The following is a 12820-nucleotide window of genomic DNA, read 5'->3' as shown; positions in this document are numbered from 1 at the left end:
TGCATTGTCATACAGTCACTACACTTTGGAGTATATTCTGTGCAGCACTTTGAGACGTCTCGAAGACGTGATCAAGCTCTACATCAAATGCAAGTATTATTATTATTATGATTATTATTATTGTCAGAGGTGCCGTCCTTCAGATGTCTGCCTTTCCAGGTGGTCATTAAAGATCCCATGGCACTAACGAAAAGAGACGAGATCTCCTAGTATCCTGGCCAACAATCTCCCAAATAAAATTGGTCACTTACTTCATGGCTGTTTGCGGAACATTGCTGCAATGCAAATTGGCTGGCGCTTTCTCCCACAAAATACATAGTCACTACACTTTACAGTGTATCCCGTAAGGTGCTTTGAGACAACACGATAAGGCGTAACATCAAATGCGAGGATTATTTTTATTACTATAATGTGATAATGATAGTAATTCAGGTAACCAGGAGTCACCACTCATTTTCCTAATTAAGAAATCATTGTTAGAAATTATCGCATGTTAAGCCCCCAACTAACACAAATTCCTCTTGCTCCAGCCATTAATATAACCGGGGATCACTTCATCAGCTCGGCTTTCAATGCTCATTTCAAAAATAATCACGAAACACACTCTAATGAAATGCACAACTTATTGTGCTCCAATATGCCAGTCTGGGAGAGAAACAGACAATCATAAATATTGTTCTTTTGAGGACTTGGTATTAAAAAAGGAAAGGTATTATTTACCACAGCAGCAAATCAGCTTTGTTTCCTTTAGGCTCCAGTCCTCCCGGTATCTTGCATGTAGTACAAACTCTATTCAAATGTCACCATAATTACTTTAATAATCTCCATCTGCTTTGGTTATTTTAGTCCAATTAAAGTGTCAGGAATAGAAGAGACTGTAAGTCCTGAAGCAAGATTTTTCATTTACAGCTCTCCAAAGCAAATATGTTTTCGAAGTCTTGCTACTTATTTAAAAATGCACTTAGCTATTTCCATTTAGCAAAATAATTGCATTCCAAATCACAAGTTGTCTGACAAAGGGTAGAGTACACAGGACTACAGGGGAGCAAAGAAGCCTCACAGCAAATAACCCTACAATAACCTTTTCTGCTTTTTATCCTTCCCTCAACTGGTACCAAGTGCTTTTTTGCCTCCCCCCAAGAATAAAAATGCACTACCGTATTGTACAGCAATTCCAAACCAGAGCAAATGAGGGATTCAGCGACCTTGAAAACGAGTGAATGTTAAATGGCAAATGATTAATTACCTGTTCTCAAAATGTATAATTAAGTCATTTTACTAATAGTGAAAATGGACTGTTGGCAATGAGAGTGCACTGCTGGCCCCAGCATTGCAGTATTTTAAAAGACAATTTTATACCCTTTGTGTACTGCATGACTCTAGTTGAGTATCAATCACTTGAAATCGTCCACGATATCAAACCTATCATTCCTTGTTAAACACAGAAGTGATATTAAGTGGCCCATGATATAAATCCCTCTAAAGGGGTTTGAGACAATTTAAGGGAAACCTGGGGAATTATTCTTCAACTAAATCAAGGAAGATCGAAAGCTAGTAAATTTATTTTTGCCGTGTCTCTGCTGTGCTGACAGAACCCTTAATCCTTCTGTTAACACGCTGGCATGTAATAACCCAATTCTAACCTCAGCCCATCTGGTTCAGGGAGACTGAATTGAAAGGTGGCTCAGTCATTACACCCAGTCTATTCCAATGGCTTCTGTCATTGGGTAGAAGTGAAAACAGCTGTCTATGTGTCTTCAGCAATAACGTTTGCAGCCTAGTTGCATTTTTAATAACAACCCTGCTTTGTCGCGCTGCTTTATGGAAAATGTTCAAGTGGGAAAATGCGGAGGCATCCCTCAAAGGCTTCCAGATGAAGAGTGCAGCTCGGAAAATTCTGTGTGATTTTAAATTCCAGGGTAAAGACTAGTTGGAATATTAGGTCTCTAGTGTGCTGATTTATTACTTTAGTTAAAGACTGACATAAATTACAAACAGCATAAGTTACAACGTCTTGGTTCGCCTGCAAAATACACAGTCACTCCATTTCATAGTAAAGCCTGTGAAGCGCTTTGAGACGGCCTCCCAATGTGAAAGGAATTATACAAAATGTAAGGGTTATGATTATTATTATGAAATGGTGAAAGCGGCCTCAATGTCCTCAGGTATTGAGCAAAATAAATTGTCTGGTTCAGTTGGTAGAATGCTCACCCCTCAGTCAGGGGTAGGTTGTTACCAACTGAAGCAGATAACTAAGTTAGGAAGTTGTGGATCCAAGCTCCACGTCAAGAACTGGAACCCATCCAATCTATACTGATGCTCCAATGCAGTACCTGAGGTGTGCTGCATTGTTGGAGATGCCGTCTCTCAGATCAGATGTTAAACTAAGATCCCATCTATCTGTTCAAAAGGACATTAAAGATCCCTGTGTCACTATTTGGAAAAAAGAGGAGATTCTCCCAGTGTCCTGGCCAACAATTCCCCAAATAAGTGTGCTTGTTCACTCCGTGGCTGTTTGTGGAACCTTGGTTTTGTGCAAATTGTTTGCCGCATTTGCCCACAAAATAGTCACACCACAATATATCCTGCGAAGCACTTTGAAACATCTCGATGACATGATAAGTTGCTATATCAGATGCAAGGGTTATTATACTGTAATATCAGCGATTAAGCTTGATAGCTCCTCTGTACCTAAACTTGCACCAGATGTCACGTCTCTTCCCACTTTGTGCTGAATTTACTCACTCGGAACTCTGTTGAGACTGTCTACAAACTCCTTCCTAAAGATGCCTTTACAGTCACTTGTCTCAGTGCTTCACACAAGTAAGGTGAAAGCTAATTTTCTAAACTGCTGCACCATTCAGCTCACAATGCCCAACAGAGTTCTCACTCATGCTTCGTGGTTGCACAACTCTATGCTGCCTGGATAATCCAACACTCAACATGCTAAATATCACACAAGGGTTTTGTCTTTGTAATCAAGGACCTTGCTTTCATGTTTATTACTATTACTGTTCAGTTCATAAGTTATCCATCCATGAAACTAAAGCACAAAGCTAGACCTTGCCTCTTGACGTCTAAAATATCTCTGATCTAACAGATCAAAGGACAAACACGTCTCCCTGATTGATGAGGTCTAAGAAATCTAAGGTATCCCATAGCACTCCACAGATAGAATTAAATCACTTCATTGGCTTGATCTCAAGTAAAATTCAGATTGTAGTTTGATGAGATGTTAAACCATGTTACCTAGTCAACTGTGAATCCACCTTTAATCAAAGCTCCATCCACCAAGTCTATGAAACTCAATGCTAGAAACCAGCTTGTTCCCCAGGCATAATTTAGCCCTTTTAGGTGTCAGTCTGGCTCAGTTGACAGCACCCTCGCCTCTGAGTCAGAAGGTTGTGAGTTTAGCTTCAGGGCTTTCAACTCATAGTCAAAGCTAACGTTTCATTCAAACACTAGGGGAGCTCTGCATTGTCATGGATGTCATCCTTTGGATGAGAAGATAAATCGAGGTCACTGCACAACATGCATGTTGTTGCGATTTGACATTAACCTGGGTCGGAGATTGATAGGGCGGCATCTGTGATGGAATCTTATCATTCTTCAATCTCTCACCTTTTCAATGGCTACAAATCCACTCTATCAGCTCTGTATTCTGCTAATAAAATTCACTTGTAAGACCATAGTATGTCCGATGGAAATACACATCATTATATCTCCGCAAAACTGTTGGTAGCCTTAGGGTTAATTATTTATTTCTAAGGGCGGGATATTTTTCTTATCTGACATGTTTTGTGCTGTTATCTTTCATTATACGAGATAAGGTGCCATAATCCAATTATTCTCTCTGTCGTCCATCAGCTGTGTCCTCTGTCGTATTACAGCTATCTGTGTGCAAGTCTTACACTACATACTGATAAGACTCTACAATGTGCCAGCAGCGATAGTCGATAATGACTGAAACAAGACCGGGAGCAATATTGATTCTAATATTTTAATCACAATTATGTCAAAATAATATTTGTGTGACTAACAATTTTAGGGGAAATATCGACTGTTATTCAAGGTTAATATCAGTCTGGATAGATTCTTCACGAAGGTGACAGAGTAATACAGGGTGACCAAAAAATCGTGATACCGTTTATTTTAATAATAATGACTTTGTTTCTTCGTCATTTCTTTAAGACTCGTTGTAATGGTAGCACAACCTTTCGGTCACCCTGTATAAAGAGGGTCACCAAAGATGTGGGAGGGAAATTCCACTTAGGTCTAGATTTTGTTTCACCCGTAAAATACAATCAATCCATTTAACAATATATTCTGTGAAGCGCTTTGAGACAGCTCAATGACCTGATAAGACTCTATATCAAAAGCAAAGATTATTATGCTCTGTTTCATTCCAGAGCATGTCTAATGCGACAAGACAAGAATTTGTTGGCAAAAGAAGACCAAGGTCCATCTAGTTCGCCTTCCACCATCTTTGCAGTCCCTTGACATGTCGAGTCCCAAACTAGAGAGGAATTAACGACTGGAGCAGGTTATCAGGATTGGTGGTTGACACTGCGACAATGGGATTCATTTTAAAAAACAGCTCAATGCTGTAATGGGAGGATAGCAGGGCGGGTGTTTTGGAAGGATGAGATCAGATGGACTAAAGTGCCTTCTTCATCCAAACCAATCTTGTGAACCTACAAATAGCCAGCTTCGGAGGAATGAAGTTTAAGAAATTGCTAAATATTAAATAAGTAAATAATAATTTGGTCATTCAATCCAAGATATCAAATGCAAGGCTTATTAAATTCTGGAAATTCTAAAATACCGAGAAAATAGAGTGACTCCAGGTGGAGTTTTTAGCCTTTGACAGAGAATGATAGGGAACGATCAGTGCTAATGACCATAGTGCTAGAAATTAACCTTAATAAGAAGGTGTTGTAGGTCGGGAGGGTAAAGAAATAGGAGCAACCTAATGGAAAAACACCAAAGGGCTCCTTACTCTCAATGCCTCCCGCAAATTGAACCATTAAATAATATATATATAATATAGTCGATCATACCCCAGCCTGGGAGCGTACAAAACATCAGATGTATTTTTGTTGTCGGAAGGTCTCTCATATCTGAATAAATTATTCAAGTGGGTGTACAGACAGCAACTAAAAATTCTTCCCAACCTCCTTTATAGCAAATCTGATTCATTATCCAGCATTGATCCTGAATTTCCAGCCCTGCCTCTCATTGGCTTCGCAGAAATAGACACAGTGTCTTTTGTATCTGACACTGCGAAAAGGAGGCGAGGTGGAGAGAGATGGCATCTGTCACCAGAGGTTAATGGCAAAATCGTACAGCAGCAGCGATAACATTTATTTTAAGTCTTGTTAATATTTAAAGTACAAGTAAAAGGCACCTAGAGCTAGCATTTTATACCAAAGCCATGACAAGCTATTACAATGTACATTTACTGCCTGTACACCTCGCAATAACTCCAGTGTTAAACTTCCTTACTCAGTGATGGATTAAGAATATTAAATTTGTTCCTATTATATAAAATTTATACTTTTGTGATTTCTAGAGAATACTCAATGATAAGCCATTGGAGCACAGAATATATTGAGCTTGTGAAGGAGGCTTTATTTCCTACCGCAGCCCAACATGTAAATAATTTGCTTTATGTATTTGGCCGTTCATTCAAGAGATATTTATTACACTCAGCTCCAGCTAAAGAGGCCTTTCTATTCCATCCGATACTGTTTTTATCTGTTTAATTCAAAACGTTTTCAAAATAAAAATAGAATAATTAGTGGCGAAAGGCACTATATAAATGCAAGTTGTTCTGAAGCATAATCATTGAAGAACCATTTGTGTTTAGAAAGTTTGCTTTTGCTTGAATTGTGATTGAACTCCAACTTTAGATTATTTAATCATAATAATCCTTGCCTTTGATTCAGTTCCATCTCATAAGATGTACTGTAATGTGTAGTAACTGTCAATTTGTGGTAGAACGCCGCAGCCAATTTGGGCACAGAAACGTCTCACAAACAGCCATAAAGTGAACGACCCAATTTTATTTGGGAGATTGTTGGTCAGGACATCGGCAAGCTTGCACTTGATAATAAAAACACCTTATCACACCATTGAAACGTCTCCAAGTACTTCATAGGATTTACTGTAGAGTGTATTTATAAAGCAAACACGTATGTGCTTTGTAATCTCATCCAAATTCATCCCAACATTCAAATTAACTGCTCACCTCAGTATCGTTTATGGGGCTTTGTTGGTCAGTTATTTCCAATTTGCGTCAAACCTTATCTTCGGACAGATTTTTTAAGGGAGAGAGAATCAGCAGCGACAGACTGAGTACCGAATCTGACTTGTGATGTCCACGATAGTGTAACTGGGTAAACGAGGCATTGAGCAACACTGGCAGAGGCTTGATCTCCCCTGAAGCTCAATGGACTGTCCTCAGGAGTTGGGGGAGGACGGTTCAACGTACACGTTTTTCCCCATATAGTCAATTTTTTTTGCTTGTTTCTCTGAACTCCTGAAACCCTTCATGTCCATCCCTCCAACAGTGGGTGTGTTGTCAGCCATTCTGCCCATCTGCTCTCTGGAACTCCATCTCACAGTCCCTCCGACTCACTGACTCCTTCCCTCCCTCCCCATTCTCAAGACCCGTCTCAAGACTCACCTGTTTAATTGCGCTTTCCGCCTTTCCCCCTTTTTTTGGTCAGCCGGGTGACTGACACATGTGGAAACCCATCCCATGCTTAAGAGTATCCAAACCAAAGTGAGGTTTCCGTGCATCCCGCCTACGCATGGAAATCACAGAGATAGGTTGCTGGAATGGAATGCGCACTCTCCCTTGGAGGGATGCATCCTGCATACATAATTCCAGAAAGTATTCGGCAGGTTGGTGAGAACCTTTCCCTCTCCGGGCCTCTTCAGCTCCTCTCCCGCCCAAGCCCCAGTTCCCCAGCTGTGTGAACACTTTTGAGATGTTCCTCCCAAAGCTAAAAGCTCTGTCGAAATGTAAATTGTTTTCTTTTCTTTGTCTATTCCCCCTCCCCTGCAAGAGGATTGTGTGGCCGTCACCAGGCGAGATTGTGTAGACAAATATTGTGAGAAAGGGGATTGTCCTGGGAGCGGCCATGACTGTTCTGGCTCTTTGCCATCTGTCTATCTCTGTATAAGTTGGCTGTCAAATTCTCCTACACAGCATTCACTTCATTTCCAATTAACCTCATTCTGTAAATCGCTTCGAGTCATTGCTTGTAAATGAAAGGTGCTCAACGCATGTAAGCTGTATTTTTGTATCAGCCCTGCCTCATGTTCAGGATCTAACTATCAATAACTTTAACCCTTTGGATACTACAGACTCACACACTCAACATCTTATAATTAATAATAATAATCCTTGCAATTGATATAGCCCTTTATCACGTCATTGAGACATATCGAAGCTCTTCACAGAATATACAGTGAAGTGAATTGACTGTATACTTTGTGGGCGAAACGTGCATTTATGTAACTCTATGATAACGTCTTGGAGCACTTCACAATGATGGGGCCGGATGACGAGAGGGGGAAGGTTGGCTGTAGGTCGGGTCGAAGAGGTAAGTTTTAAGACAGGAATTAAAGACAGATAGAGGGTGGGAGCAAGATGGAAGAGTTGACGGAAGAGAGCTCAACAAGTTAGGGGTGTAAAATGTGAAAGCCTTGGCCACCGATCGTGCAACCTGATAGTACAGGAAGCGTGCAGGAAGCCTGCGGAGAGAAGGAGGCGAGCAGAGCAGAGCAGAGCAGTGGGTTGGGAGAAAATCAGAGAGGTCTGTGCTGTGGAGGTGTATGTAATTCTGTTCAAGGAAACACAATGATGCGAGGTTGCTATTGACGTCACCTTACCTGGCTATGACAAACAGCACACAGCTGACACCAAGGTACGCCAATAGGATGTACATCCAGATATCTGGAGACAGCGGGTTGAGGAACGAGAAGACTCCAGCGTTCGTCCCGTTTGACTTTCGATACAAAATGCTGATGCCAAAGGTCATGAATGGTTTAGAGAAGTCGATGACCTTCTCCCGGGCGTACGTGATGGTGAATGGAGCAACGGCGAGGTCAGCTTTCTGTTGGGAGAGAGGCATTTGTTAATGTCTCAAAGTAATTTCTAAATAATAATGATAATAATCCTTGCGTTTGATACAGCGCCTTGTTGCGTCTTCGAGGCGTCTCAAAGCGCTTCAGACTATACGGTAAAGTTTAGTGACTGTGTATTTTGTGGCACAATGCAGCAGCCACTTGCACACAGCAGCGTCCCACAAACAGTCACTCTCCCTTCTGAGTCAGAAGGTTGTGGGTTCAAGCCCCACATTGGGACTTTCAGCTGACACTCTAGTGCAGTACTGGAAGTGGGGTGGCGGAGCATGGGGGGGAGGGGGCTCGTACATCAGAGGTCCAGTCCTTTGCGTGAAACGTTCAAGTGAGGTCCCATCTGCCTGTTCAGGTGAACTTTAAACATCCCACGGCTCTATTCAAAAAGAGTAGGGAGTTTTGTCCCAGTGTCCTGGCCAACCCGGACATTCACTTCATGGCTGTCTGTGGGACATGGTTGTGACATTTAAGCGCTCCAGGACGCTACCCCCACCCAAGTGAAGAGCGCTATATAAATGCAAGTTGTTGTTGTTGTGTGCAAATTGGCTGCTGCCTCTGCCCACAAAAACCCGCAGTCACTGCACATTACAACAAAAAAATCCCGTGAAGCCTTTTAAGATGCCCTCCCGATGTGAAAGGTGCGATATGAAATAACAATCATTATTGTGAAAGGTGCGATATGAAATAACAATCCTTGCATTTGAAATATTCAGGAGAATTGCAAGGATATGATGGAATCCATGTGTTCCCATGGCAGGCGGCACACTTCCCCATCCCACATCTCCCGTTTCCTTCAAAATGATTGTGACTGATGACGGAATTGGCTTAAAGGCTGTCATGTTCAAAAGAAGGCAGCATTTCCCTGGCATCCTCTTCGATGATTAATGATCTGAGCCATGATAAATAAGTGATCTATAAACCATCTCCCTCCTCAAGGCGAGGGCTTAAACATTAGACGATTATTCTAATGATCCCCTTTTGCATGCTGCTGTTTCATATTGCACTCACTCGATTTAATTGAGGTCAATTCGAACCAGTTTGTGCTTCTTATTTGAAGACTGCATCCCACCTCCAGGATAATGAGCACTGGGACATCACAAATCCTGGTTAAAAAAAACTTGGAACTTAGCCGCGATCTCTGGATAGCTTTAAAAAGAACGAAGTGGTTTCCAAATTAATTCTGTGTTTGAGCATCCTCCCAACGTTCTGCACAATCTTTTAACTTGTACGGTAGTGGTCTTAAGGGAAAAGTGCTACCCACTGAGCTTGGCTAACACCCCGTACCGATTGGAAACTTTTCACAAAACGAGTGAGCAGCCCAAGGAGAAGAGGTGGTGAAAGACCATGAGATTTACAGTTGTCCCAGACCAGAATGTCCCAGACCAACTGAACGCAAAGTCACAATTTGATCTGCTGCATAATAATAATAATAATAATCCTTGATTTGATATAGCGCCTTATCACGTCTTTGTGATGTCTCAAAGTGCTTCGCAGAATATATTGTAAAGTGAAGACTGTATATTTTGTGGGTGAAACATACACGGAACTAAAGCCTGAGACCTGTCTACTGATTCTCTGGTCGTTGATTTGCCCAAATAAGTGCTTTAGGCAAAGTCACTGGACTTTTCAAAAACAGCTTGAAGCTGGGGTGGGAGGATGACAGGGTGAGTATTCTCGAATATCAAATCAAAGGCCTTCTTCATCCAAAAACAATCTTTGCAAGAGCTGGAATTTCGGTGAATTTGATTCCTGTTGACTAGAAAGGGACAATCAGTCAAAGAACTTTAAAGTAAAATCCTATGAGTTGCATCTGCCTAACATAAAAGTGTTATCAAATGTAAGGAATATTATTTTTATATTTTGTTTCAAAATTGTTAGAACTGCAGAAAACTGTCTTTCAAAATTAAGGCTGAATTCCAGAATGTCCCACAATTTTCTGATCTATCTTAAAATTTAAAAGGATCTGAGAAACTAGGACTGGGTGGAATTTGGGGCGTTGCATTGCAGATCAGAGAGTGTTACACGAAAAGTTGCTGCTTTCAGCTTTATTTATGGCATCGATCTTTTGCGTTCAATTTAATTCTAATTTCTCCATTTACAAACCAACGAAAGGTGATGTCGCTGAGATGGGCGTCGGGTGACGCGGAGTGCTGCTCGCGGCTGATTTATGGCCAGAGCGCACACAGGAGCTCTTAGAACAAGCCCTGCCTGTCCTCAGGCCGCTGAAAATTTAAATGCCTTTAATGAGCAACAGGCCTTTTAAGCAGGAAATGGAAGTGCCACAAGCAGAAGAGAAATTGCTGATCACAGCGAGTTCCCCATTGTGCCATCCATTCCTCTCCAGCTGGCACTCAGCTCTCGTCTAAACTCCATACTCGGTGTGAGCTCAACTCTTCCATTCCACATTCCTCTCCCGACTGATGCTTCAAGCTCCTCACAGCCCAGTGAACAAGAGACAAAACCTTTTCTTTCTACACATCGTAAATCCCCCCTCCCGCCCTTCCGAAAGTTTCAATACTTTGACTCCTGCCAACTTTCAATAGGTTTAACATTGCATTTTTCATTGACGTAGATAGTTCCCTTTCTCCGCCTGGCTCTGTTGCTGGACTGAGGTTTGTGTACATTGAAGGAAGCTGGCAAGACATATATCTAAGCATTGGATAAATCACCATGGCTACTGAGGCAGGCTGACTGGACATTCCCAAGGTTGGGTTTCAGTGTTGAGTTTCAGTCGGTCTCAGGGGAAAGAAATATTGGAGACATTGCAAGTTGAACTCAATGTCCTGTGGAGGGGGGTGGGGAAAGAATATAACCAAGACTGCAAGGCTCTCTCTTGATGTCCTGGTTCCAAATAAACCTGGTCATTCATTTCCTGACTGTTTGTGGGACTTTGCTGTGCACATAATGACTGCCTACAAAATAAACAGTCACTATACTTCAGAACGAATCCTGGGAGGCACTTTGCACTAATGGGTCACATACTTTTCAAAATCCTATTGTTGAGATCAAATGATTTGTTTGAGGAATCAAAGTTCTGCTCCAGAGGGGGGAAATGATCTGTGTTGTATTGATGGTGTTAGATGCCTGGCTCAGTTGGTTGTACTCTAGCCTCTGAGTCAGAAGTATGTGGGTTCAAGCTCCACGTCGTAATGAGTTGTAATGAGACTTAAATGGGTGGGGGGTTGGGGGGGGAGGGTGGCTCGTTGTCGGAGATGTCGTCCTTCAGACGAGACGTTAAACTTTCCAGGTGGCATTAAAGACCCCATGGCACTATTCGAAAAGAGAAGGAAATTTCTCCTGGTGTCCTGGCCAACAATTCGCCCCCAAAAAGTTATTCATTGGTTTTGTGTCTGTTTGTGAAACAATTTGTCGTATTCACCCATATAACAGTCACTGCACTTAACAGTAAATCCTGTGAAGCAATTTGAGACATCCTCCCAAAGTGAAAGGCGCTGTGATAAATGTATGGATTATTATTATTATTTTTTCACTTTCAATGATGAGGAATCCTTGAGAGAAATCCTTGCCTGTGCAGGAAAGGAGAGGGTGGCGGAGGTATATGCCAGGTATTGCAAGCTTTGGAGTGGGAACACTGTATTCTACTGTGAGCTTTGCAGATGGATAAATGGGTGGTTATCTAGTGCAAAAAAAGCTGCAAGCCTCCTGCGCAAACTGAACTGCCAATGATTAATCTCTCGGTCTCAATGCGCAGCTAAAGAGACCGTTGAGCCAGTGGAGGAATTAATCACAAAGGGCAGCTCGAGCTGAGTATTTGCCTCCGGCCTTTGTCCGGAGAAACAAAAGGGAAGCCATCAGCCCTTACAAAACGCTCAGTGAGATGTTCAGAAATGATTATGTGAAGTAAAGACGTCTGGAGAAGGAGGGGACAAAGAACTGGGAAAAGAGGGATGAGTTTAAACTTCCCTTCTCTTCCTTCTTTTCAGTGCACAGTAGATTATTTATAGAATGACAGAACCCACCTCCCCACCCTCCCCACACCTCCTTTCTCCATCCTCTGCAAAACCAGGGGAGACGAGAGGTCTTTTGCTTCCAATGGCACATTCATAATTAGCGTTGTCATGCAGGCTTCAGTTTAATCTCTTCAAGAAAGCTTGAATAGAAAGCTTCCAATCGTAAACCCCATTAAATTCTTCCCTGGCCACCAAAAGAGAGAATCCCTGGGGCTTCAGTCTAATCCCACATTCCGCCCACAAACTACACAGTCACTCCACTTTACAGTGTAAAGCATTTTGAGACGTCTACACGGTGTGATAAGCTACTATATCAACCTCAAGGATTATTATTATTACAATCCAGTCATCACCAAATTCCCACCACAGGTGCCTTGACATTTATCTCACACCTCTCCCCTTATTGCCTGCTCAATGGCCTGGATTTGCAATAGTAATCTTCGCTTTCATCCACAACTAGATATCCCTCCAACTCAGTGATTGGAGGCTCAATGAAGTTGACTGTTTTCCACGTGTGCCAAGAGGAGTATTCCGAAGTGTCAAACACACTGTTCTGGATTTCCTGGTCCTGATTTGAGAAAACGTTCAAATAAAAAGCTCGTTGTAAGCATAAAATTCCCCTTAATTATCTTTTGTTCGGACTATTTTCCTCCAACGTTCCAATTAAAGCCCAATCACTGCCATACTCAATTGCCAAC

General features: G+C 41.9%; 1 protein-coding gene across 1 annotated transcript in view; it reads right to left on the bottom strand.

The window, feature by feature from the left end:
• LOC103179582 (glutamate receptor ionotropic, kainate 3) overlaps nt 1–12820 on the bottom strand; it is a 117562-nt gene that overhangs the window by 15574 nt on the left and 89168 nt on the right. Inside the window, exon 11 of the mRNA XM_042338644.1 lies at nt 7903–8126. Coding sequence (XP_042194578.1) covers nt 7903–8126 — 224 coding nt within the window. The remainder of the gene's footprint in view (nt 1–7902; nt 8127–12820) is intronic.

This window comes from Callorhinchus milii, unplaced genomic scaffold (genome assembly GCF_018977255.1).
Source record: "Callorhinchus milii isolate IMCB2004 unplaced genomic scaffold, IMCB_Cmil_1.0 Scaffold10, whole genome shotgun sequence".
NCBI classification, from domain to species: domain Eukaryota; kingdom Metazoa; phylum Chordata; class Chondrichthyes; order Chimaeriformes; family Callorhinchidae; genus Callorhinchus; species Callorhinchus milii.
Note: the sequence above shows the minus strand (reverse complement) of the source record. Positions and strands in the feature narration are given on the sequence as shown.